Source organism: Atractosteus spatula, chromosome 2 (assembly GCF_055471065.1).
Source record: "Atractosteus spatula isolate fAtrSpa1 chromosome 2, fAtrSpa1.hap1, whole genome shotgun sequence".
NCBI lineage: Eukaryota > Metazoa > Chordata > Actinopteri > Semionotiformes > Lepisosteidae > Atractosteus > Atractosteus spatula.
This window is the reverse complement of record NC_142707.1, coordinates 65607171-65634874: the sequence shown is the minus strand read 5'-3', so window position 1 is coordinate 65634874 and position 27704 is coordinate 65607171. Positions and strand designations below refer to the sequence as shown.

The 27704-nt window shown below is 47.3% G+C and overlaps 1 protein-coding gene across 1 annotated transcript; it reads left to right on the top strand.

The window, feature by feature from the left end:
- Positions 1-131: 131 nt before the first annotated feature.
- On the top strand, positions 132-26847 carry LOC148840076 (disintegrin and metalloproteinase domain-containing protein 17-like). The gene is made up of 19 exons (XM_088927782.1): positions 132-510; positions 5997-6129; positions 6900-7033; positions 8830-8918; positions 9065-9245; positions 10883-11019; positions 12148-12234; positions 13847-13957; positions 14970-15114; positions 16468-16556; positions 17195-17347; positions 18151-18350; positions 19337-19440; positions 20156-20290; positions 20857-20990; positions 22135-22213; positions 22775-22863; positions 23083-23139; positions 23637-26847. The coding sequence occupies exons 1-19, from the start codon at positions 351-353 to the stop codon at positions 24042-24044; spliced, it is 2625 nt and encodes an 874-aa protein (XP_088783908.1). The 5' UTR covers positions 132-350; the 3' UTR covers positions 24045-26847.
- The last annotated feature ends 857 nt before the right edge of the window (positions 26848-27704 follow it).

Here is a 27704-nt window from a genome sequence, read left to right as displayed (position 1 = left end):
ACGGTTTCGCGATGCGTGGCCTTGTAAATGTTAAACTTACTGTAGAGACTTCGCCCCTAGTTTCGGCGACAAGTCTGCTTCCTCAGCTGCACAGGATGTGTCTCATTCCCCCTGTTTTACAAAACTACTTCCGGATGTGGGCGGCTGCAATGGAGAACAACCGAGTAACAGTTTCTTTTTAGCCTCGTCTCTCTTTCACCCTCCCTGCAGCCATGGGAATTAAAAGCGATCGTTGGTGATAGACTATTTCACGTCTCTGTTGTTTTTTTTTTAAAAAGAAAACAGGAAATCAAGTTTCTTTACAATCGGTAGTCCACATTTTGAGGAAGCCTGGTTACAGCTCATCCGCGATGTTGACATCCAGCCGAGATTCGTGCGGGGTCGTGTTTGTCACCATCGCCGAAATGAGACTACTTTTAACTTCCTTATTGCTCGTAGTTTCTCTGTGTTGGGTGGACGGTGCCAGGAAGCCCATAGAACTCGAAAAAGTGGAAAATGACCCCGAACTGGGTGAGTAGATGCTGGTCGGAGCAGTTTTGTCTTACTTGGCTGAACTCAGGCCCGTTTTATTTTGGGTTGCTCGGCACGGCAGATGAATGGGATCGCGCAGTGGGGTAGAAATGTTGCTCACGCAAAAGCGTGCTCTTGAACTTGGAAACAACTTTATTTTTTAAACTGATGATGCTGATCGGTGTCCTCAGTCTATAACTTTGTAACTGAAGCCAGGTGTTCTTAACCACGCACACTACTTTGAAGCATGAAACAGGATGTTTGAAACGTTTTGCTGCGGTTTCGCTCGTTTTGGAAGCATATTTTTACGTTTAAAACGTTTAGGAAATCAAAACCCGGTGTCACTATTTGTTAAGGTTTCCTTACTCAGGTTTTAATATTTAAGTATCTTTGGCACCGGTGTTTCACTCACAAGAGTTTAACGTCACTGCCAGCACTGACAGGACACCAGCCGGTCTCTACGATGTCAAGTACTGTAAATGTCATTTTGTATTTGAATTCATCCATGTTAGGTTTTAGAAAGGTACAGAGCGCATTTCAAGTCCGCAGCAGGTACGCTGGGGGGATTGAAATGTATTTTTACACTGCACGTTTCGTCTGTAGCAGTCCTACCACCTCCTAGTCTGCTCTCAGACGTTTTCAAGACTTGGCCTCGAGGGTGGGCGACCTCGAAGGAAAACCAGGAGTGTAGGTGATATTTGACCAGTAGGTGGTGCTCTTCTCTTTGCAACAGAATATCCAAACCATTGCTCCAGCATGGTGACCAGTGATGTTCTGGTGTGAAGCCATCTTGGTGTTTGAAGTTATCCCAGCACTGTAAAACAGTAGAGTTGTCAACCCCGGTCTGCGGGCTAAATTCCACTCGGGGTTTCCCATTAAATCAACCAGTGAAGCAATTTTTCACTCGTTACCCTGATGTGTTGTGTAGTGGGGCTGTCACTCAGGCTGTTGCTGCACTTCACGGGTGAATGCAGGGGGGGCTTCTCATACACGAGCAGTTCAGGATCCTTTGAGAAGAAAAGCGCAATAAATACAGTCACTTATCATTACAGCATTGCTTCCGCTGAAGAAGGAATAGTGTTGCTTGTTAGGTCCTGGCCGTATCTCCATCAGGGGAGCTTTTCCAAGTAGATAGTGGCATAAACCACTGACCCTACTATGGATTCTGGGAGCTTCTATAAAGAAATATCTATTGTTATTTCACAGCGCAGGAAGGATTCTACTTGCCTGTTCCTCCTAGGAGTGGTTTGTGATGAAACACATACCAGGATTGTGGGAGTTGATGCTTCAGAAGAGCGATTTCTTGAGACTAGCGTTGTCGAAAGCTTACTAATGTTTCTGGTGGCATCACGTGGTGTTTCGTGAACTGCTGCGAGAAACCGGGTCTCTTTTAAGTGCGACAGCATTATCTTGTTGGCTTGTGACCAAGGCAACAGCCATGTCGCCCAATGCTCATGTCCTCCTACAAGCTTGCGGTTGACAGGAATGCTTGTCCTACAACAGGTGGTTTTTCTAAAAACAACTGTTACGCTTGAGAGAGGAATAGCCTTGGTATAGACATTTCTAGCAGTTTTCTCTTATGGCTTCTTCTCAAGGATTTTGGGAGTGAGGTCCTTGGATCAGTTAGCTGCTAAAGACATAGAGGAGCCTTATGGGTAATTCTTGTTTGTATAGCCCGTCTTAGGTTGACCTCTGCTGACCTCACCACAGCGTTCCCAGGCTTCAGTGGGAATCGCTGACAGGAGTAATCGAGCGCACTTCCCCGCTCTCTTGTCGGAGTTGGGCTCTGCCCCTGGCCCCGTTCCTGTTTCAGGTGTGGCTGCTCGTCGTGAGGGGACGTGTGGTCCACGTGCCGGGAGCAGCAGTCGGGACTGTCTCGTTCGGGGAGAGTTTCTTCACCCGGGCCCGGTCCCGAAGGGAGCCGTCCCCTGCCGGTTCTTTGTGGACCGGTGCCGTCACGGCCAGAACTGCAGCGGTCTCCCTGTTGCCAAGGAGGCTCGATGTTGAGTCAGTCAGTAATGATAATTAATAATTGCTTGGACTTACATAGCGCTTTTCTGGAAACTCTGCTCAGAGCTCTTCATAGGTAATGGGGATCCCCTCCACCACCACCAGTGTGCAGCCCCCACCTGGATGATGCGACGGCAGCCATAGTGCACCAGTATGCCCACCACACACCAGCTCTCAGTGGGGAGGAGAGCAGAGTGATGAAGCCAGTTCAGAGATGGAGATTATTAAGAGGCCATGATTGGTAAAGGCCAATGAGAAATTCAACCAGGACACCAGGGTAACACCTCTACTCTTTACAAGAAAGACCCTGGGATTTTTAATGACCGCAGTGAGTCAGGACCTCGGTTTTACATCTCATCCGAAGGACAGTGCCTTTTTACAGTATAGTGTCCCCGTCTCTATCCTGGGGGGGCATTAGGACTCACACAGACTGCAGGGTGAGCGCCCCCTGCTGGCCCCACTAACACCTCTTCCAGCAGCAACCGTAGCTTTTCCCAGGAGTCTCCCATCCAGGTACTGACCAGGCTCAGACTGCTGAGCTTCAGTGGGCTTATGATTTGCAGGTTGATATAGCTGCTAGCTAAGTCAAGTCAGTTTTGGGGCTCACTGGAGACAGACTGGAGACCCCCAAAAAATTATATGAAGTGTCACTAAGCCCACACGGGCAGCTTCCATTTTCGGCACGTTCTCGGGTGATGATACATGAGAGAGAGGGACGGGGGCTTAGATCAGTTTCTGCAGTCCTCAAGATGGAACTTACAAAGACTAAATACAAATCGCAACTCTGACCTTAAATTCCTTTGGTTCCAGTCACGCGTGGCCTTGAAGCAGACATGTCAAAAACATAATAGACAATCAGTGGGATAACCTAGTTGTGACGACAGCCATTTTCATAGGCAGATGAGAGACGGTTCTGGGCGAGTTAGTGCCTTTTTGCTGTATTCTTATGGACAGTATTTGGAGAGCATTAGTAAATGAGAGATCTTAAAGATTAAGCAGTCAGCTTTGAATATGCTCTGTAGTTTTCTGGGAATTTATTCTAAAAAAGTGAGGTTCTATGTTAATGCACTTGGTATTTTTTGCTGTGGTGTTTAGTTGTCTGGTGGGTGATGGGCTAAATAATCCGGTTATTTGAGATTGAGATTGAGATGATAATCAGGTGTTGAGCAAAAGAGCAGGTTGAGACTGAACAGAGAAGTGGGTTTAAACAGCTGCAGAAAGACCCAGTGTAGTTGCACCATAAAGTGCTCTATCTAAAAGGATTTAATTTTCATTAAAGGGAACTATACTGCTACAAATACTCTGAAGTTTAGACATGTGATAAGAAACATTTCGAGCTTGTTTAATGGTTTGTGTTGTCATAATAAATTGACTGGCTGAAGACAAATGGAGAGGTTTTGTCCTGGAAAAACAATGACTGGTATTTATTCATCTGTAAAATGGGGGGTGAAAACATGGAGGAGCTCAGAGATGTATGATGGAGTCAGATTATCAAAGCCTTGAAAGTTGGTAACAAAATCTTAAATTAAATAGGTGACTTTATAGGCAACCAATGTAGAGACTTCAGTAGCGTGTTGACAGGGTCTGGTGGGAGTAAGTCTTCTTGCTGCAGCGTTTTGGCCATATTGCAACTTGTTGTGAAGAGAGTGAGGAAGCCCGTAGAGTAAAGAGTTAGAGAAACATCAAGCCTTGATGTTAGAAATTAATGAACCAGTCACACGAGACACTGATGGAAATGGAATAATAATGCGGGCAGTATTTCTAAGGTGGAATCACAGCGTTGTTTCACAGAATGTCTAATTTGTGCCTTTCCAGGGGCTGACATGGGTACTGATCCTGCTCACCGACAGCCTAATCCACTGAGGAGCCGAGCTTTTCATTTCCGTTCTTTAGACCATCGCTTCCCAAACGTCTGCTTTTAAACACTCAGGATCATGTGTGGCGAGAACTAAAGATTACTTTGAGTCAAAACACAGTCTACAGTTTTAAAGAGATGTAATTGCCCTCACTTTTCTGAGGAGAATTTGAAATCTGTGCTTGTTGCAATGCACTGTTTAGTTCTGTCAGGGCTGGGAAGAGCCACATGGAGCTCCTGAGTCACAATTAATAAACATCAGGAATTTCTTCTGCTTCCATGGCACAGACTATGGAGACCTCTCCGCAGCACGTTAGGGGTCCCTAAGTATTCATGTTTAAACCTTCTTCAAAGGTGCCCAGGTTAATGATCAAGGCAAACAGCTCGGGCTTTCTCATGGGAGCAGTGCTGAGTAAGGTCGCAACGAGGGGGCACATGAGAGAAGCAGGTACCCATGGGCCCAGCCTTGATGGGTGCCTGCTGTTGAGCAAGGGTGGCCTTCTGTAGGAAGCTGATGCAATTCTGTTCTTTCACCTGAACGCAAAAGCATGCCAGGAGGACCTCCATCCCATGAGAGGTCTCGGGACCCAGGCTACAGGGTCCCATGGAAATGATTTTAGGATTAAAGATCAAGATGGTGCTGGAATTAAGGTCAGGGTGTGGGACAGGGTGAAGCTGGGAAGTTGTGTGCTACAACTTGTAAATAAAGGTAGAATCATTTCTGTTATAATGTGTCTTGATTTCAGCCTGATCACAAAATGTGTTCATTTGGAAAGGGGGTGTAGAATTTTTTTTATAGGCACTGTATGTACTGTACAGTGCTCTGTTTACGTGTATCTGTGTGCAATCACAATGATTTTTACTGACTGTACTTGATTAAACCGTAACAATTGAAAAAAGCAGGAAAATTGTTGTTGCGGATTATTTCTTCAGCCCGTGAGGCAGCGAACGGTGACTGATTTCTGCCTGTGATGTAAAGTCACGCAGCACGTCAGAGCCTTATGAAGCAGAGTTTTTCTTTGAAACCGCAAATAAAATACACTTGTGTACGACGTCAGTGTTGCAGCCTGGAGGAGTCTGGAACAAGGTGCCCAGTTGTTTTGTGTTGTTGAAGCCGGTTCCCTGGCTTTTCCAAGAAACGGGTTGATTGGACCCCTGAATCAATTAACCTCTAACTACCTAACTACCCCACAAGCTAGAGAGACTGAAAGGCGCCTGGTTTGTAACCATTCTTATGTCCTTCTGGTAGTGAGTGTTCCCCATGGTTGCCATTTCCTTCTCTGCTACTGAGCGTCTATTCCTGGTGATGATTATTCAGGGTTTTGATCCTGTTCCAGTATCGCCGCTGGCAGTTCACATCGTGCACTGAGCGGGGCCAGGTGCAGACATTTGCCTCGCACGGCTCAGGGGGAATCAAATAGTCCTTTCTAGGTTGTTGTTTTTTTAAATATTAACCTGGCTTTTAAATTATTACATCATCCATTTAACATTAAGTGTTTAAATACGTCGTCGTGTTTGTGGTTGGCAGCACGTGCTGTGGTCATCCCGATTTAAGATCGGGGGATACTGGGATTGTTGCGCTCCGCAGCTGCGCTAATACCGGCATCTCCCATTCCCCCAGAATCCCTCAGCAAGGTGCTGTCCAACTACGAGGTGTTGTCCATGTCCAATGTGCGACGGCACTCTGTGAGGAAGAGAGACTTGCAGCCTGAATCCCAGGTGGAGCAGATGATGAGTTTCACGGCCTTGAACAGGTACTGCTGTGTGTCGTTTGTGGGTAAAACGAGCATCACCGCCTTCCTTTTTTAGAAAACGTTGTAGGGATGCAAGGAGTCACCTTGAAGGTGTGAGGTGAGTTTGATTGTGAAGAAAATGGCCTCTTCCGGAGTACAAGGTGTATTTCCCACAGAGTCAGAGTTCAACCATGGCCACCCTGTGTTAATACCATGATTGGGGGGTTTTGATTGACCATTCTCCCCTAGTTGCTATTCCTGATGATGATGATGATGATGATGTTCCCCCCTTTCAGCTGTTTCTGAGGTGCCACCTACAACAGCAGGTGTCAAGCCATGGTCTGGAGTTATGACCCAGGGCCAGAGTCAGGTTTCTGCAACACAACCTCTGACGGGGGGGGAAAAACACAGCCCGATCCAGCAAAGTTCCTGAAGGACCGCAGAGCTTCTTGTTTGTAACCCTGTAAACTGATGTGGAATTTTGTTCGGGGGAAGCACTGTTGCACATACAGATGCTCAGTCCCTCACATTTGGCCTAGAGGACTTGTTTTCGGGCAGCACTAGGCTCAACTAATGTAAACAGAGAGCAGGTGAGCAACAGCTCAAGTAGGAACGCCAACCTAAAGATAGTCCAAGTTGGTTGCCAGACAATGGGAAGTGGTATGTTGTTAATTTAAACCTTGGCTCAGTCCCCTCCCAATTTGAATTCCATTAATTAATTAGTTTGCCTCGGTGAGACTTTCGAAAGTGGGGTACTTATACACTTCTCTCCTTTGTTTTTCGTTCTCCAGAAATTTCAAACTGTACCTGACGTCAAAAATGGACCTTTTTACTGAAGATTTCAAGGCGGTTGTTGTTGATAAGAATGGGAGAGAAGATGTTTTTGAAGTCCAGAGGAATAACTTCTTCACGGGACATGTAGTAGGTGAGACATGGTTCAGCAAGCTGAGCATTTTGGGCCAAGAAGGGACATCTCCAGAGAGGTTTTAGTCATGAAGGTTAATTTAGGAGGCTGTTGAATTTTCTTAAATACTGAGAACCTCCATGTATTATGTTTAATATTACAGATACATTTTGAAGGTGTCGTTTGTCTTTATCCATCTATCTTGCGGGAGAGCCTAGCAAGCAATGGGCCCAAGGCAGGGTCCATCCTAGACGGGATATTAGTCCATCACAGTATATCTTTGGATGGTGGGAGGAGACCCACAGGAAGGTGGCGAGAACATACACACTCCACACAGACAGCACCTGAGCACCCCAGCTCAGGTCCCCAGAGCTGCAATGCAGCAATGCTAACCGCTGCGTCACCATGCCACAACATTGCACAGGAAATGCGCAGTGTGTCGTGCCAACTGCCCCACAGACCCTGGCAGTGTGTGCCCAGCTCTGAAGAGAGCACAGGCCCTTGCTTCTTCCCTGAAGAGCTTTTATTGATGGCTTCCATCTTGCAACCCTCTTAATGTACATTTGTGTGTGTTAGAGCACAGCTGGGTCATGGACGAACACTCTCTGGGCTAGGATTGCTTGTTTACATGAGCCCTCAGAGTTTGGGCTGCACTCAGTAAGAGCTTCCACCTCTTAAAAAGTGCAAGAGTGGATATTGGCGATACATCCCTGTTATCTGTCAAGCCAGCGTTGAGAAGATAATCTTATTTCTTCAGCTGTTTGACCTAGCCCTCGCACCGATCCGATTTGCAAAAGCGAAAGATGGGTTTTCAGCTCTAAATAACAAAACTAATATTTCTTGTTTTAATGTAAGGGTATTTACACGACCACTGAATTCTAACACTAACGTCTTGCCAAACATAGCTCGCCATACAGATTTTGACAGGAACCACAGACACTGAATACTTGTGCACATCATAGATCTGAATTATTTGTTTAAATGTTTTTCTGGGGACAGTGAGACCTTTCAGCAGTGATATAGTGTACAGATAGTGTAGATACCAACAGGTTGTTTATAGTACTGCCTTGTATCTACATTAATGTTTTAGTTCTTAACATTTCATTTAGTTAGGACACACTGTTGCTCTTCCAGGTTGTGTTTGCATTGTCCCTTTAGCAACTTTGCTTTCACTTATTTTACCTCATGCTACCTGCGCCAATCCCTGTACTTACACTTTATGTGAAGTAGTCTCTGGGCAGAAGCATCTTCTAAGCAAGTAAATATTCAGTTCAATTCAAAATACTTATCCCAAAAGGGGAGCAATTTAAGCTGCACATTGCAAATAAAACTGGTTACAAAAGACATGGTATCAGAACGTTTCTAAGGGAAAAAAAAATAAAAACCACAAAGTGTCCCCAAAATGATTATGAAAGTAACAAATATGTTGATCTAAAAAGTTGCAGATACAAGGTATTAGAAAAGTCCATGTTTAAAAAAACACTGTCTTCAATATTGGGAGAGTCTGGGTGTGATGGAGGTGTACGTACTGGTTTCTGCATTGTGCTGCTCAAAGCTGTTAATTTCTCGAGACGGGCCAGGCCGATACTGGAGTGTGTTTAAAGGACGTGCACAGGGTGATAGCATCAGTAGAGGACGTGATTTTTGTTGAGTGCGTTAAATATCTCGATCTGCTCCCGCAAGGGTTGTCTTGAACAGCGTGGCGGCTGTGGGCCTTCAGGATGCAGCGAGTACAGTCCCTTCTGTGATGGCCGTTATCACGCGCGGCCCGGGTGTGTTTTGCGGCACCGAGCTAACGAGACCTTTGTTCTTCAAAGGGGAAGAGAACTCCCGCGTGCAAGCACACATCGACGACACCGACTTCATGGCCCGCATTCACACGGATGAGGGAGAGTACATCATTGAGGTACCCCGACCCCCCCCGAAACGGCTGCCTTCTGAGCTTTGCGTCATCGTCGCTTTCGGGAATCGAAACGAGAAAGGGGGCCCGGGTTCTGTACCTTTCCGAAAACCTCGCGGTAAACTTTGCTCTGGTTCATTTTTTGGCTCCAGCCCCTGTGGAGGTTCACGCCGTCGGCCGCGAACGGCCAGCTGCTGGCGTACAGGTCCCAGGACATCCGGGACGTCGCCCACCTGCGCTCCCCCAGCGTCTGCGGGTACGTCCAGGCCGGGGGGGAGGAGCTGCTGCCCGACAAGCTGAAGGAGGGCCTGGCAGAGGACGCGGGCAAGGAAGGTGAGTCGGGGGGGCCTGGCAGCGAGCTTGACACACCTCAAAGCGTTGAGAGACCCCCCCCCCTTTCAAAAGACAGACCATGAGACATCACACCCCTGCTAGCTGATGACTCGATCTGCCGCCTTGTTTAAACTTCTATTGAACTTGTTTGTTCGGTCAGTCCTGAGTCAGAAATACCCGGTTTCAAGGGTCTGTTTCCAATAATGGCAGCATGCGGAAATTTATGTAGGGCTCTCCTCACCGCATCATAATTTCTGACTGAATATCTCTTGATAATTAATTGGTTGGTTGATAATGAGCAGACACCGGTGGGAATGAGCCTGTGTCAGACACTCATACAATGAGCGAATGTTTTTTTTTCTGCTGAGGTCCAGTTGACTCCATCTCTAGAAATATATCTGAACGAGGGTAGTTCTGAATCTCAGACATCTCAGTGATACCACACAAATACCACTGAAATAGTGGTATCGCTGTGTGGTACAGTGATGTTACCATGCGTGGCAAAGACGCACTACACAAGGTTGTGGCAACGGCATAGAGACTTATGGGACGTGATTTACCATCAATCAGATTCACACGATCCGCTGTGGCAATAAATCCCAATCCATCCCGGCCACAAACTGTTCTCCCCCTGCAGTCTGGCAAGCGGTACTACACTATTAAAGCTCCACTAGACTCAATTACACCTTCTACCCTACTGCAGTGTGCATCCTTATCAGCCAACTGCAGTGCCTCAGACTCAATGCAGGTCTGCACTCTGCACTTTTGAATTTGGCTGAACATGTGTTCTTGTTCACTACCATGTGTTTATTGTTCTCTACCATGTATTTATTGTTTGTACACACTACCGCTATTTCTTATGTACCGTTTTGTAATGTACTGTCTTCATTGTGTGCTGTTGTCTGTCGTACTGTGTCGTCTGCTGTTCTGTGCGTGTCCCGAGAGATCGGTGCGAATAAGAATTCCAGTGTACACATGTGTATATGAATTCCCCTACCCTACTCTTGGTTCAGGGTTAAATAGTAATTTCCAATCCCATTTGACCTTTAAAGAGCCACAGTAAAATTCAGGCAAGACGTGAATTAGCAAGACCATATCATTTTTATTGCAGTTTTTTGTGTTCTTTGATTGTTCGGTTTGGCCGTGGGCTTTAATCTAGGGGTCTCCAGCCCTGGTCCCTGGAGGACCAAGACACCTACCTCCCGTGTTTTCTTCTAGTCAAGCCCTGTGCTGCTTTGGTGGAAAAAAAAAATTGCAAAAAAAAAACCCAACATTTTTAGCTCAGAACTGGAGATTTTGAGTTGCTTATGAAACACAGTAGTTAATAGGCATCCTCCTACAAGCTTAAGAAGTATAGAGTTCAGACCAACCCTGTCGTTAAAGAGCTCAGTTGTGGAGCTGACAGCTCAGCTGGAACAGTAACTAGTAGGTATGTGGGTCCCCATGCCCAGGATTTGGAACCACTCTTTTCATCAAATGCAGAATCATGTTCTTACAAGCTTTAAGGCTGTTCGTGGCCATGACTTCTACGGGCAGGAGCTATGATTGTGTTTTGTACGTGGTGGCTGGAGTTGAGGTTGTACCTGAATCAGCTGCCTTGCTTTACTGGCTGCTTCGCTGTCGTCTGTGTTACCCAGAGCACCTCCACAGAGAGGCGAGGAGCAGAGATGTTCCTGACCCCACGAAGAACACCTGCCCCCTGCTGGTGGTGGCCGACTACCGATTTTTCACACACATGGGCCGTGGAGAGGAGAGCACCACCATCAACTACTTGGTGAGATGTCATTCTGGCGGCTCGTTGAGTGGAAAATGACACGGCCATCAGCCATGTCACAAACGGCAAATGAGAAAAGGACATTTTTTGTCAGCCAGCAGCCATGTCACTCTGCAGCTCACAGCTGGCAGCCCACTGAAGCTCAGCAGGTGTGAGCCTGGTCAGTACCTGGATGGGAGACCTCCTGGGAAAAACGAAGGTTGCTGCTGGAAGAGGTGTTAGTGGGGCCAGTAGGGGGTGCTCACCCTGTGGCCCAGGTGGGTCCTAATGCCCCAGTATAGTGACGGGGACACTATACTGTAAAAAGGCTACATCCTTCAGATGAAATATAAAACTGAGGTCCTGACTCTCTCTGGTCATTAAAAATCCCAGGGTATTTCTCGAAAAGGGTAGGGGTGTTACACCCCAGTCTCCTGACCAGATTTACCATGGCCTTTACCAATCATGGCCTCCTAATAATCCCCATCTCTGAACTGGCCTCATCACTCTGTTCTCCTCCCCACTGAGAGCTGGTGTGTGGTGAGTGTACTGGTGCACTATGGCTGCTGTTGCATTTTCTGGCTGCACACTGATGGTGGTGGAGGGGAGTCCCCATTACCTGTTAAGTGCTTTGAGTGGAGTGTTCAGAAAGGTGCTTTATAAGTGTATATAAGTGTCGACCTGGAGGGCAGGGTGAGACCTGCATCTGTGAGGTGTGCCTGCAGGGTGCTCACTGACCTTGAGCTAAATTCATCAGCGTCAAGGCCAGGTCAAAGATGACCACAGCTAGTTTTGTCTGCCTTGCTCTGAAGTAACATCTGCAGTGAGTGTCTGTCCTCCATCAGACAAGGCTGAATCGGTGTTTTACAGTTCAGGTCAGGGTGCTGAAAGGAGTGAACACAGTGTTTGCCTTGAGGACATTACCTCTTCTGTACCCAGTCTTTTCCTTTCAGTAGGGAACATGTTTCACAGGACCAGTACAGAATAAGCTGTTGCACATGTTTAGGGTAGCAGCCTAAACAGGAGAAGGATGAGAAGAAACTGGTCGGGGAACTGCTAAGGAGCCTCGTTGCTAGGTTATGACAGGTGATACTTATTCATAATCCGCTGCATGCAGGCTTTTTATGTTGCTCTCAACATGTATTTCAGATTGAACTCATTGATCGAGTGGATGACATCTATAGAAATACGTCCTGGGGCAACAACATGGAAGGATACGGGGTGCAGATCAACCAGGTGAAGTCTGTGCAATGAGACTTTTGCTCGGAGAACAGTTTCTGTCCCCGAACTGTCAGGATCGTGAGGTCTTCGGCGAATTGTAGATCTCTTGATTTTCAGAAGTTTAAGTAGGGAGCTGCGTCAGTTGTAAAGGAACAGGTGAAGGTTTATTCCATGCTGAAAAGAAAAGAGATGCAACGTTGCGGCTGTGGAGCCTTCTTTGACTGTGGATACTGCCGATACCTCTTCCTCACCCGAAGAAGGCTCCACAGCCGAAACGTTGTGTCTCTTTTCTTTTCCTTTCAGCAAGGAATAAACCTTTTCTTCTTCCTTTGCAACACCAGGGCCAGTTTTCCCAGAAGCCAATTAACCTACCACTATGGGTTTCGACTGTGGGAGGTAACCCCACACGAACATGCGGGGAACATGCAAACTCCACCCAGACAGCACCCCAGGGCCAGAACTGAAGCCAGGGCCCCAGCAGTGCGAGGCAGCGATGCTGACCACTGTGCCGCAGTGCTGTCCCGACATCGATAGTTGTTGGCAAATGCATAAACATCAGGTGTTATCCTGTTCTTTATGCACTTTAACACACAAGCCTTCATTATAAAAAAAGTTAAAAAGTAATAAAAAAAAATGAAAAGAAAATTTCTCATCTGAGATAAGCGAAAAGTAGAATCTCTGCAATGCTTTAGGAGAGCCAGACTTGTAAGTGAAAAAACAGGTAGGAATAACTGTATCTCGTATAAATAAAAACTCATATAGCAGTTGCACGTATAGTGGGGAATTTTTCTGTCCGCACAGATGGTAATTAAAAATTACAGAGTCTCTACCCGAAGCATATTTAGTGGAAATTATTAATTGCTTCCTAGTGGATGCTTTCTTGTTTTTTATTATAATAATTTTAAACATTGTATTAGGTATTATTGTACAGTTTATGCAGTATACTTCCTTTCTGTGGGAACACACATTAATTGGCATTAAAAGCCGAAAATAAACACACAGCCATGAACTGCTGCGGAGCCGAAGTTAAACCGAGCAAGTGGAGGGCTGAGCTTCAGGCGTGACAAGCATTTGAGCTGCGATGCTCATTGAAGTCAGCTCGCCATGTGTCGTAATTAGCAGATAGTGACTGTTCTGGCATGGGAATGCACATCATCGAGTGGTTCATTTCTGAAGTAGCGCCACATGTTTTAAAAGTAGGCACCTGAGCCCAGAGTGCCTCACAGTAGCTGTGCTGGCAGACCAAGCTCTCTGAAATTAGGTTCAACAGCAGGTTTCTCACCATCATCTGTTAAAGCAATGAGGTCGTTTTGGTAGGTTATTCAGGTTTTTTGTCTTTTTGTTCCTCCGTAATTTTAATTATGCCAAAACGCCATGGGTCTGCTCATTCTGCGTGACTCAGAACTAGACGCCAGTGCTGGTCATTCCTGTCTTACAGCAGTAGTCAATCAATGTATTATTCATATGTATATACAGTATTAATTTGCTGTTTTTCAACACAGCTTTTTAACTCTTGCCATGGCGTGAGTTCGGCCTGGTCTGCGACGAGCCGGCGAGGTGCCTGACGCGTGCCCTGTCCCGGTGCTTTCTGGGCCTCTGGGCTTCTGACCCGTAACGGTCTTTTCAGGTCATCGTCAACAAGGAGCCCACTGTGCCGCTGGCGGAGCGCGGGAAGCACTACAACATGCAGGACAGCCCGGATGGGAAGGAAGTGTGGGATGTGAAGAAGCTGCTGGAGGTGGGTGGGGTGCGGGGGGGAGCCAGGCAGGAGGGCAGGGAAGACCTCTGGCCCCGTGTGGACGGACCGCTCTGTCTCGTCCGGCCCCGGAGCCCTTGATTAACCACCCTCCCCGCACAAAAGTCGCCGGAGTGTCTGCCACTCTCTCTTTTCTTTTTTTCCCCTAGCTTCATGCAGCGTTCAGGTGGTTTTTTTATACGTCCTGCACCAAAACCGTTTTTTAATTTATCGATAGGCGAACAGAAAGGTTTTCCATCATCCAACAACTAAACAACAAGTAACTGCAAAGATATTTAAAGGGTGTTGTTTTTTTGTTTTTTTTGGTGGTGACGCGTCGTGTCTTTGTTTTCCAGTGGCAGGTCAGTGATGACACGTTGTGTTTCTAAGGGCTGGTCTACGCTGTTTCAGACACTGTTTGGTTCATTGTTAGTTGTTATGGCAGCCACTGAGCAGGAAAGCTGAAGCTCGATTTTCTGCATTTTAATATAGATTATTATGTTTATTTAAAGGACAGAAGTTGTCCTCTGATCCCGTGTGCCAGGGATGACCGCCTGGCCTAAAAATAGTCACGGCTGTAAATACTAAGCTCAGAATGTAGACATTTGACGTGATTTGAACGCCTTGTCTAACTCGTATTTCCTTAGTGTTCATTTTTTTTGTCATTGTTTCTGCTTAGTTCCTTGGTCCTTCCAGCTGTCATCCGGAGAAACGGGTTTATAGGGCTGTGATGAGGTTAGGGCAGCGAGGACAGGGGTGTGTCGGAGCCAGAAGCTTCATTCACAGGCCGCTTTGAGAGGACTCCTCAGAAGCCAGGTTTGCTGGAGATCATAACACACAGTAGTGAAATTACTTAAGAGAATTGTGCCAAGAAAATTTGAAATCTTGAAAGTCGTTGCCGTTGAAAAGCGGGACTGTCCACTTCCCGCGAGGACGTGAACCCGTGCGGCGTCTCGGTTAGCAGCGCGCCATGACAGGCGTGGGAACTGAGAGCGTCTCCCGTCTCCGCCCGCAGCAATTCAGCTCGGACATCGCGGACAACGCCTCCAAAGTCTGCCTCGCTCACCTCTTCACCTACCAGGACTTCGAGCACGGGACGCTGGGCCTGGCGTACGTGGGCTCGCACAAGAAGGAAGCCCTCGGCGGCCTCTGCCCCATCCGTGAGGACCGCTCCTGCGCTTCGCCGGGGGGTTGTGTGTCTGGTCGTGAGTTCTGAAATGCGTGCCGTGAGCAGAGGCTGCCCTTCCTAAGGGAGAGGGACGCGGGTATGAGCTGTCCAGAGCCGCCCCTTCATTAAGACGTCCCTCGCCTTTCTGCCACAAGGCTGGACATCGCGATTTCTCAGCTCCTGCTCCTCGCTTGTTCTAATTTGAGCTTGAGGAGGACGAGTGGACTGCAAAGACTAGGTTTCCCGTCCTCTTGATTTGAGCTTTGATAAACAGAAAGTGATGTAAGCATACAGGTTTAAGGATTATTTAAGTATTTGAATTCTGCACCAAGAACATTAATAATAAAACTGTTTCATTATTATTATTATAATTGACTATTCCAACAATATATATATATAAATTAAAAATCAAACCCCTTTATATGTGTTAACCTGGAAATAAAAGCAAGGTCAGGTCCGTAGAGGCAGGAGGGCCACGGAAAACAGCCTCAGCTCGCTGGCAAACATTTAAAATGACAAAGAGTGACAGAGAAAAGGGAAGCAAGAGGTCGGGTGGCTTGCAGTGCGAGTGTCAGAGTGTCCTCGGGTCCGGCCAGGGAGGGGCTGGAGGGGTGGACTGCTCCCAAGAAACCAGTGTGCATACCTCACTGGGAGCTGGAATTAATGTCATGAAAAGAATGAAGTAGAGAAATGTCAAGAATTGGCTCTGATGTTAAAATTACGAAGTCGGATTTCAGGAAGTACTAATGATGAGTGCAGATTCCAAAGTTTCAGTTCCAGACCGAACGCTCGTGCGTTTTGTTCAGAGGAAGGGTGCGGATTGCTCTCTGTGAAACTGGGGAACAGAAGATTTCCCGTCTAGAGGTGTGCTGAGGGGTTGTAAGGCAACTTAGGAACAGGGCAGTTAGATCCTGCAAATTGTTTCATTTGGCTTGTTTTTACATCATGCAGATGATCCCAGACATACGACAAACGTGGTTTAAAGGCGATTTGCAGGCTAAGGGGAGACGCATTTCTGAATATACCTGAATAGCCTCTGCAAAGGCCAGATGATTTCCATTGATCACACAGGAGATTCTTTTGAAACAGCGGTTTAAAAACTGAGGAATGTGCTAAAGGAACCCAGAGTACAGTGTTTGCATTACTGTGACTGCAGACTTGTACTGTACGTTAAACATGAAGAAACTGACTTTGAGTCAGTTTTAGTTTTAATAGATGGTCAATTGCGGTGATCTAAAAAATGAACACTATTGCTGAAATTAGCCAAATGTTTGCACTGTGGATATAGATACGAAAACTTGCACCATAATGGCCATTGTTTTGTTAAATTCTTACTCTTCTGCAGCCTACAAACCTTCATCTTCAGCCAAACCAATTTATTTGAACACCGGATTAACCAGCACAAAGAACTATGGGAAAACCATTTTAACTAAGGTCAGTAAAAATCCAATTTTTAGTCAAATAGTACAGAATCTGGAAAAATAACCTGAATTTTAGCGAGAAATTTGATATATGTTTGGGTCAGAGATCTAGCTTTGGAATTTGTTGTTTTTTATAAGTTATGTTAGGAAACAGGAAGGAGAGGTAGCGATTAGGACAAGCTCAGCAGTGTGCCTGCACTGATGGCTGATTGCCATGCTGAGAATCTTTTGATTTTAATTTAGACTCTGTAGCTACAACCAGTTCACCTCTCTGCAATCCACAGATACAGTATATGAGCTGCTATAAGAAACGGGGATTGGTTTAACACATGTTTTGCAAATGTTTAACAAACTTTTGCCCACGCCACACTCCCTGTTTTATTCTCCCAAAAAAGTATTAATGAATCAACTGGTGTCCAAACTTTTGCACATAGTGCATTCATTTTTTAAATTTTTTTTCAGTCTGGTAAATTCAGCAAATAAATAGTAATTGTGCATTAACGTGTCCAAAAATAGGTTGTGTTAACTTCAGTTCACTTAGAGATTCTGCGAAACAAGGAGTCTGGCCACTTCTGCACACGACTGTAAATCGTAGGATGTAATGCTAGGAAACGGGTCCCGTCCATAATGGTGTCCTTGTGTTTTCGGCAGGAGGCAGATCTGGTGACCACTCATGAGCTGGGCCACAACTTTGGCGCTGAGCACGATCCAGACAATGTGAAAGTCTGTGCGCCCAATGATGACCAGGGGGGCAAATACGTGATGTACCCCATCGCTGTCAGCGGAGACCATGAGAACAACAAGGTGCTTTTTTGTTACGGTTTTCTTTTGGTTAAATGAATAATTCCTTACACTTCTATTCTGGACACTGGAGTTGCTCGTAAAAGGAAAGTGGTCTACCGAGTGTATAGATATAAAAAAATTCATAATAATGACTTCTGCCACATAAACACCCTGGACTGGACACCTGTCCATTGTGGTGCACGCACACAGACGCACACACTCACACCAGGGCCAAGCTTCCCAGAAGCTGTATACTACTACTCTATTTTCTGGACACTCCACTCAAAGCGCTTTACAGGTAATGGAAACTCCCCTCCACCACCACCAGTGTGCAGCCCCACCTGGATGATGTGACAGCAGCCATAATGCACCAGTACACTCACCACACACCAGCTCTCACTGGGGAGGAGAGCAGAGTGATGAAGCCAGTTCAGAGATGGGGATTATTAGGAGGCCGTGATTGATAAAGGTCAGGGGGAAATTGGGCCAGTACACCAGGGTTACTCCTACTCTTTTCGAGAAACGCCCTGGGATTTTTAAATAAACGAAGGTCTTGTCCGGCCTCCATTCTCATTGTGTATTCTAAAATAGGTGAGGCGGGTCAAGGGTGTTTCTCTGCGACTACTGCTGGTTGCTCCACCGGGATCAAGCAGAAAGGTGTCATGTCTCATGCCTGCAGGCCGAGGACAGTTCAGTACATGCAGCTTTGACGTCTGTTTAGACAGTTCAATACATGCAGCTTGACGTCTGTATAGTCCTTCAGTTCAGCGTCAGATGCTGCCATGACATCTGCGCTCGTCTCTCTCTCCCCCCCTCCCCCCCAGAGGTTTTCAACCTGCAGTAAAAAATCGATTTACAACACACTGATGAAGAAGGCGAACACCTGCTTTAAGCCGAGGAACAGCCAGCTGTGCGGCAATTCGCGCGTGGAGCAGGAGGAGCAGTGCGACCCGGGCATGCTGCACCTGAAGGACGACCCCTGCTGCACCTCCAGCTGCAAGTTCAGGCCCCACGTCAACTGCAGGTGAGCAGCGTGTCTCTCAGGCTGCAGTTATTAAATCTCGGTGACAGAATAAATTAACTGACATTATGGGGAAAAATGGGCAAATTCTGAATTAAGTGCAGAATCGCGAACTTTGTAAAAGTCGCCATGTTGTCACAGACTCGCCTTGGAGTTCCCACGATTTGCGAGGTGAAGCGGCCCTTCCTGCTCACTGGTCGCTGTAATGACTAATGTACTGTGATGTACGAGCGAATAAAGACAGGTTGTGCAGTAGACGTTCACCGCAGAAGTGTTCCAACGTCACCTGCATGCAGAGTTAACAAGTGCGTTGTTAAATGCCAAAACCTTCTATTGAGTTAAAGAGACGTATTCACAGGCCAAATTCTTTACAATGTTGCCTCATTCTGAATCACAGAACATGGCGCTGTGCAGACTTGGAAATTTTGTCTATTTTGTGATGTAAATTGGAGGTTTTTCTTTTCTTATGGTTTGAAATGTGCTTATCAATGCCAATTCTTCCTAACCCCAAAATTTTAATGGGAACTGCAAGCTTTTTTTTATAAGAGCCAGACAGTGTGGTTGGGGGGGGGTGATCCTATTCAGATTCACTGTACTGCACTACAGTGAGTGTAGATAGAGTACAGAGAGGGCTCTCTTTGTCGAGAGCGGACAGGCCATGGAGACTGTGCCATCGCTTCTTTAAAGAACCAACTGGGCGAGATCCTCTGATGAATTAGATCCCCGAATATGGGGGCCAGATGGACTCCTGTCTTTGTTTTATAGCTATGGGTATTGTCCACAACATACTGCAGTGAGGCAGAAGAAACAGGATGACTGAAAAGGCTAAGTTAGGGAATTCTTCTTCCTCTGTACAGGAATGAGAAATATCCTTATCACATACAGAAATAACATATGCTTATGTTAACAGACCTTGTCTGTTTAAAACTAGGCACCTACTTTCATCTGTTTTACTAATAATGGCTTTGTTCTTTCTGTGTTTGGTTCAGTGATAGAAACAGCCCCTGTTGCAAGGACTGCATGTTTGAGAAGGCTGGGAAGATCTGTCAGGAGCCCATCAGCGCCACCTGCAAGGGGCAGTCCACCTGCACAGGTGAGTGCACTGCGCCTGCGGCTTTTCTGTTTAATTGTCGACCGCACTGATACAGGATCTTGCTCACCGGGACACAGAAAACATGTTTAAAAGAGATCCCAGCAGCTATATCGCCCTGCAACTCACAACTGGCTGTTCGCTGAAGCTCAGCAGGTGGGAGCCTGGCCAGTACCTGGATGGGAGACTCCTGGGAAAAACTAAGGTTGCTGCTGGAAGAGGTGTTAGTGGGGCCACTAGGGGGCGCTCACCCTACGATCAGTGTGGGTCCTAATGCCCCAGTATAGTGATGTGACACTGTACTGTAAAAAGGCGCCATCCTTCGGATGAGATGTAAAACCGAGGTCCTGACTCTGGTCATTAAAAATCCCAGGATGTTTCTCGAAAAGAGTAGGGGTGTTACCCTGGTGACCTGGCCAAATTTCCCCCTGGCCCTTACCAGTCATGGCCTCCTAATAATCCCCATCTCTGAACTGGTTTCATCACTCTGTTCTCCCCACTGAGAGAGTGCTGGTGCACTGTGGCTGCCGTCACATCATCCAGGTGGGGCTGCACACTGGTGGTGGTGGAGGGGAGTCCCCATTACCTGTGAAGCGCTTTGAGTGGAGTGTCCAGAAATCATTGACTATTATTATTAGATCCCGAGTGCCCAGGGGCTCGGTTTCCGATGGAGCTTCCCGAGGCTCACCCTGGGGTGTCTGTTGTGTGCGCACTCCAGGAAGCAGCAGCGAATGCCCCGCCCCGCCCAACGCTCCCGACGGCACCACCTGCGTGGACATGGGCCGGTGCCGCGCCGGCGAGTGCATCCCCTTCTGCGAGGCCGTGGCCAACCGCAAGCCCTGCGCCTGCAACGGTAAGGCCTCCCGCGCGCCGGCCGAGCCCGTTCGTCCGCTGGCTCGTGCTTCACACCGGACTCGCCGACTACGAGCCGCCCGAGGTCCTTTATTGAGGCTGCGCGTTGTGTGTGACACGCGGAATCGCGACCCGCGTTCTCGCCTCCTCGTCGGCGAATCTCGCCGCTCTCAGCCGCGGCCTTTCCTTCTTCTTTAAGCTTTGCCCTGCTTCATTCATCAGCTGGTTTAACAAGCGATGCAGGACATTCTCATCGGTGCTCCTCTATTGGCCACGCTCCGTGTGTACTTCGGGGCAAAATCAGAACTGGTGGATTTTCCTCCATTTCCTGTGAATAAGTTTCAAGCCGCCGGCATTTAAAACGTGTGAGATTGCCGCGTCCCTGGTGTGTTAGTTCGTCCGTTCCTCTGTGGCATGAACGTCTCTTCCCACTAGAGAGGAACATTTCTGTTTGGTTGTTTTTTTAGGTGGGCAGGGGGCGCTGTTGGGAACGGTTGGATAATAACCGTATCGGCTACTCTGGACCCTCTCCGATACCGTTCTTCTTTCTGTCTCTTGTGCCAACAGAGACCGACGACTCCTGTAAGGTGTGCTGCAGAAACAAGGAGGGCATGTGCGTGCCGTACAAGAACTCCACCACGGGGCAGTTTCTGTTCCTGCGCAAAGGCAAGCCCTGCACCGTGGGCTTCTGTGAGGAGAATGTAAGTGCCGGGGCACGGCGTCAGAGCTCGTTCGTCAGGTGAAGAGACCCCGTCCTGCCGCGGGACCGTGCCAGGACAGTACGGACCTCCAGGGGTTCTTGACAAATTCACAAGCAGAAAGCAGGAGGGTGGCGGTCACCGCGGGGGGGCTGTGTCCAGGTCCGAGTCCGCTTTTACGTAGCGATGTGAACCAGCCTTGGTCTTCTGCACGCTGATGCTACTTGGCAAATGGCACACTGATGTTCCTGTAAGATCAGAGTCTCCCAGCCCTAGTCCCGGAGCCCCGCACACCTGTCGGCTTTTATTCCAGCCAGGCTGTGCATTACGCCATTGAGTTTGTAATCGACTTATTAACAGGATTAATTTGCACTGCGTGACTCTTTTCAGATTTTAAACCTGCTGGAGGCAGCCTTTTAACTGTTGCATTACCTAATTAAAATCAAATCCCAAACTCTTTTCAGTCGCAAAAACCAATGCTTGCAAATGTTACAGTCAGTACAGCTCGTTAATTCCATTAGGGCTTGCATGAAGTCATTAAGCTCAGCTCAGTGGGGATGAAATCCAGCAGCTGTGCGGGGCTCCGGGACCAGGATGGGGAGCCCCTGCTGTAAAGGTTTTACATCCGATGTCCCTCAGTTAATGAAGGAATTCCTTACACTTATATAGCGCTTTTCTGGACACTCCACTCAAAGTGCTTTAGAGGTCAAGGGGACTCCCCTCCACCACCACCAGTGTGCAGCATCCACCTGGGTGATGCAACAGCAGCAATAACGCACCAGTATGCTCCTCACACACCATCTCTCAGTGGGGAGGAAAACAGTGAGATGAAGTGATGAATTAGGAGGCCATGATTGGTAAAGGCCAGGGGGAAATTTGGCCAGGACGCCGGGCTTACACCCCTACTTTTTTCGAGAAACGCCCTGAGATTTTTAATGATAACAGAGTCAAGATAATGACCTTGAGAAAGACGACACAGGAAACATTTCCTTGCTTGACTGCCATTTAAACATGTTGGGTGGGGAGGGAAAAAACTAAAGAAATTAAGTACAGTATTTTTTTCATCCATACTTCTGCTGCTTCTACTAAAATACGCAAAGACTCCTGTTCCTGCTCTGGCACTGGCACCTCCTTTGTCTTCTTCCAGGGGAAATGTATGAAACAAATTCAGGACGCCATCGAGCGGCTTTGGGATTTCATCGACAAGCTGGACATCAACACTTTTGGTGAGCATCGTCTCCGAGAAATACAAAAGGGCTGTTGTACTGTACGAGAGGCGCAGCGTCTTGTATCCTCAGACAACTGGGGGGAGCTGGGGGAGGGGCAAGGTTTCAAGTTTTTAATTAGTACAGTATTGAGGCACGTGGAGCAATTTTGGTTCACATTCGCTCACAAGAGTCGGTGTTGACTCTGGGAAATTGTTTATCCCGAGGGTGACTCCTGACCTTCAGTATATCCCGGATAACCAGGAACTGAAAGCTGGATTGATTGCTCATTTGCAGAGGAGTACCGGCCTTGGGGAGGCCAGGGAGGATCACAGTAGCGAGTAGGCCGAAACAGTTAACGAGTTAGTATCTGTCCCAATTAGCATGCTGGTTTTTGGGAGGATCGTATTCCTGCCAGATTTACCCCTGTACAGTAAGGAGCTGTAACTGAAGTGTTGGGCTTTTTAAATCTGGGGTTCATACTCAACGTTGTTAATACTTATTTCAGAAACATGTTTCAAGCTCTCGTACCAGGGTTTCCAGACAAAGTGGAACAGGTGAACGTTTTCTTGCTCTCCGCAGGGAAGTTCCTCGCTGATAACATTGTGGGCTCAGTCGTGGTCTTCTCACTCGTCTTCTGGATTCCCCTCAGCATCCTGGTCCACTGCGTGGTACGTACAGCACAGGAGCCTTGGTGATCTCGCTTCCTGTGTTCATCCGGTGCGCTCGCCAAACCAGCTGCCCGAGTCATAGTTAAACTTCTGAAGTGTTCCTTGAAATAATTCATTCAGCTGTCCTGCTCAGAAGTGCACATTTTTAAACTTCACCTCTGATATTTTTTTACATCACCTGTACAGATTATATTTTTACACCTGTGCTTAATTTTTCAGGACAAAAGGCTTGACCAGCAATATGAAGAGAACAACAAGTCTCTGTTTTACCCCAGTGTAAGTGTTGGGTAATACTTTTGGGTAATTTTCCTGCTTTGCCCCTTGAACATAAGAAAGGGTAGGAGCAACGCGAGACCTTTAGCCAGTCTTATCTTCTTTGGAAGCTGGATGGATTTCATCTGTTTGTTTCTTAAAAGAAGCCAGGGTAATTGCTAAAAGCAATAGCTTGTTCCAGTCTCCCACAACCCTTTGGGCAAAGTTGTGCCCCGCGTTCTTGGGTTTTAATGCGCTCCTGTTGATCCTTAACATGTAAGAATAAGGATTACTGTTGCTACGAGTGGCTGTCGAAGCAGTAGTTTCTTCTAAATATTATTTCATGCAAGAGGAAGGGGTTAATATCACAGCAGTGTCAAAGTTGTCGAATGCTCAAAGGCGCACGCAAATGTATAATGTAGACATATAATGACGTGTAGAAAATGCTTAGTGTTTTGTGTTAGTCCCTTTAAAAATGCCGTTGTAACAGTTCAGACCCTGCTCGTTTCCCTGCGCTGCAGAACGCCGAGATGCTGAGCAGCCTGGAGTCCGCCTCCGTGCGCATCGTGAAGCCGCCCCTCCCGCTGGCCGGCCGCTTCCCGCCCCCACACGCCCCGCACGCCGGGCACGCCTCCCACGCCGCGCACGCCTCCCACACCGCGCACGCCGCGCAGCCCAACCCGCCGCCCCCCGCCGCCCCCGCGGGCGCAGCCAAGCTGGAGCCGCCCCGCATGGCCACCATCCAGGAGGACCCCAGCAGCGACTCGCACCTGGACGAGGAGGCGCTGGAGGAGGACTTCCCCAGCGGCGGCACGGCCGCCAAGTCCTTCGAGGACCTGACGGGGCACGGCGCCCCCCGCAGCGACAAGGCCCTGTCCTTCAGGCTGCAGAGGCAGGCCCGCGTCGACAGCAAGGAGACGGAGTGCTAGCCGCTCGGCCGCCCGCCCTGCCGCTGCTGCTGGGGGCGGGGAAAGCAACATTGTTTTTGTGACTCGGCCGCCCGCCGTCTGCAGATTGGTTCATGCGCGTAAAAAAAAAATAATTAAAACAAACGCACCTTGAAGGGCAGTCCAAGGAGCCGGAACTGAAATAGACGTCCTGTAACGTTTGAGTGACGTTCCGCCGCTGATATTACTAGATTTGGGGGGGGGGGATAAAGTGGAACATTTTTTTTTTTGACCAGAAAAGAAGCCTGGTTCGGCTTACCCAGATGATGAATTCTAGAAACTGCTCCCTGAGGAGGGCACCGACTGGTGGGTTCTGGGCTGTCTTCAGTGTGCCATACCGTTGCCCTGCTGTTCACCTTCAGGCTGGTCTCTCGCCACGGGCTGCTCGGCTTCTCCGCAGGTCGCTTGTGGACATGCTGCTCGGGAGGCCCGCGGGTCCCGACACGCCTGTGCGGGTCCGGCAGCGTGATGGGCTGACCGGGGGAAAGCGCGGGTCACAGCCGAGTGCGATGACGGACCTCGCCGTCCTGGACAATAGAAAACCCCACAGCGAGGACCGAGAGGAATCTGTTCTGAGCATTGCGTGGTACGGCCATTGCTTCCGAAGTGTCTGAAAATTATAATTAGTTAAGCGGTCGAGTACCACTTTTCACTTTTTCATTTTGTTTTTCTTCAAAACCTGAATCTTGACGGCGAGAGCTCGTTACTTTTTTTTTTGTAGAATTCGAGCCTTCCCGCAAAGAGGAGGCGCGTCTAATGCGTTTCTCTTTCAGAAGCTTATCCTCAGTGCAGCAAGGAAACAGAACCTAAAATAAACAACACTCCGTTCTCAGTTTTACGTTTATCAAAGTAGATTTCACGGTCCTACCAAATAGGAAAGTTTTAAGACTCTAAAATATCTGCTCAGTAGCAGTGTAACTGTGAATCTTGTTTAGTGCTGAAAATGGACACATTTTCATATAACATATGGGCTCTGTGCAATGAGCCTCAGCACTTGAAGTTGCAGACTGTACTGTACAGATCTGCTGGCTCAAAGTCAGCAGTAGACTGAATTGCAAAGAGGTGCTTTCATCTGATTGATGGGCAGCTGGACTTAACAGCAATCAAGGGCAGTATAAGCCACATTTAGCAGCTACTAGTCTGCTTACTAGTTGGGACTCATTATTGCTAGATTTGCCAAAACAATCACCATAACTGGTGTGGTTGCTTGGATAGAAAGTGAAACATTGTTTTGTGAATATTTTAATGGCAGATGATGGGTTTTCAGACCTAACAGTTTTGCCTTAACGCCGATGACCGTGTGCTAGTTATGTACTTTCTGATGTGCTGTACGATTGATTTTGTGCTATTAAGGGTCAGGAGCTACAATTTGTGCCTTTATACAATTCCAGCAAAAACGTTAATGAAATTACAACACTGAAAGAAGCCATCAAGGAATAAAGGTGAAATGGTCACCATTTTGTCTTCTAGGGGAACTGGTGACAGACTGAAAAATATTTTTACAGTATGAACTTTTCTTAGGTTAAAATATATAGTAGATATGTGAGCTGTGGTCCAATTACAGATCAACGAATTGCTGATAAAATACCCTCTTTTATCATTGTGGAGAGGTAGGTGTCCCAGTTTTGCCTATCTGTATGGTCTGTGGAGGTTATTCGATAAGACATTTGGACTGTGTGTGTCACTGCGTTGTTAATAATTTGTCCTCCTCCTGTTGATCAGCATCACTAACCCTATGTTTTTGTTTCACGATTGCTTTTAACATATGAAAAAGTAATTATAAGCATTAAAAAAACCTGAAGTTTAGCTAATAGGTCAATGTACTGGTTCTATGCTGAGTGTTTATGCACAGACCGTATTCTCTGCTGCAACACTTGTACTTTATAACGAACTGGACTCGTAAGGTCACAGAGACATGCAGACTGTCGAAATTCATTGTTTTCTACTGTCCCGTTATGATGTACCATGTATAACTACTGTATGATCTTAAGCCATATCAAAACTTAAAATTTCCCACTTGGCATCCCATGTAGCGTACAGACCGCTAATCTCATAGGAACATGAAGGTTACAAAGAGGAGCAAGCCATTCGCCCCCATCGAGCACCTAGCGTAGTTAAGTAACTGATCGATCCACGTCCAGCCTCATCTCGAGGCAGGGTGGCTATTGCTCCTCTCTCCCACATCCCTCTGCAGCAAGCAGTGCCCCCTCTTCACGGTTTTAAAAGTGCTTGAGTATCGTTGTTGTCCGAGCCCTTTGGATTGTGCCTATCCGCCCGCTCCTGGCAACTGCTCGCTCAGTCAAGAGTTCGGGCCCGTTTCACACGCCTCTCGTCCCGAGGAGGGAGAGGGGCTTGCGCCACGACGGCTCGGTCCGAGAGGAGCCGGAGGATCAGGCAGTTGTAGGGTCTGTGCTTGTCTGAGGAGCCAGCGGTGTGAAGCTGCCACTTGTGGGATTATGACTGAACGCCTCTAATTCAAAACTCCCCCCCCCCCCCAAGAGGTGCTTGTCCGGGAGGCAGGGTGTCCTGCAGGAAGAACGTTTCTTCATTTACACTCCCCGGGCACAGCTCCACCTCTCCTCCTGGGTGAACAGAGCTGGGTGCCAAGCGTCCTGGCGTGGACCAGATCGCGCATTGTGCGATGCTTTCTGGATCTGAGCACTCGATCGCATGAAGGCTGCTGTTCCGGCAGCCCAACGTTTTTACATTTTTACGCCATTTCCTATGCATCTCAATTGTATTAATAAAATATGCCCCAATGTTATTAAAATTTTTGTTTTATACAGCTTCAGTGGTCTTGCTTCTTCATTTTGGTAAGTGCCTGAAACATCTTCAGTGCAGTTGCAAAGTACGCCAATCACAAAGGATTTCTTTTTCTCCACTGATGCCTTAATTTCAGAAAATGGGTTCCGTAGGCAGGAAGAGTTTGACAAAATATTTCTCTTCAATGCTTCTTGCTTTCTTTGACTAGTACTGATGACTTGCAATAAAAAAACAAAAAAATGACCTAATGTTAGCTGCCTCCTTTCTGTGACGTTTAAGGGCTAACCCTGAAAGAGTTTAGAGTGGTAAGGGTCTGAATCGGCTCTGTAAAGGAGTATTTATACTCAATGACATAGCTGGTAAAATAATAAAGAAACTCCTCACCTGTAGCAATCCGTACTCTACTCAAGCAGTTACTGGTGAGTTATCTTTAGAGTTTCCAGGGAATTTGCGGGGCCATTTTCCTTGTCAAGGAGTACCCTGGGGCTGATATTCCACATAGAACATGAAAACCTTCTGAGGGCTCTGGCACATTCAGAACTTGCTCCTTTTCCATGAAGCAGTTTAAATACCATCCTTATGCCTCGTACCCGTGAAACCACAGCACCTGGTGTTTGTCATTGCTTTCTTGGGGCTAATTTTGCTTCGAGTTTAGTCAAGTGAACTTCCCGTGAACCTGCAGTCTAATGGAACAGCTTGTAGTGCAGTGCCACAACCAAATAGTGTACAATTGTGGCCTACAGTGGGCATATCAGGCATGTATTCCTACTTCTTACTGCAGGTTTTTCTCCCCTAGTTACCCTGTAATTTACTTTTAAATTTAGAACATATTTCTTATGTTTTGGAGAGATACACACAATACACACTCTTATATTCACA

Bases quoted from the DNA above. Each gene is read 5' to 3' on its own strand.
- LOC148840076 (XM_088927782.1), top strand. From the start codon at position 351: ATGTTGACATCCAGCCGAGATTCGTGCGGGGTCGTGTTTGTCACCATC. The intron at 511-5,996 runs GTGAGTAGATGC...CCATTCCCCCAG, and splicing joins GGAAAATGACCCCGAACTGG to AATCCCTCAGCAAGGTGCTG. The intron at 16,557-17,194 runs GTCAGTAAAAAT...TGTTTTCGGCAG, and splicing joins GGAAAACCATTTTAACTAAG to GAGGCAGATCTGGTGACCAC.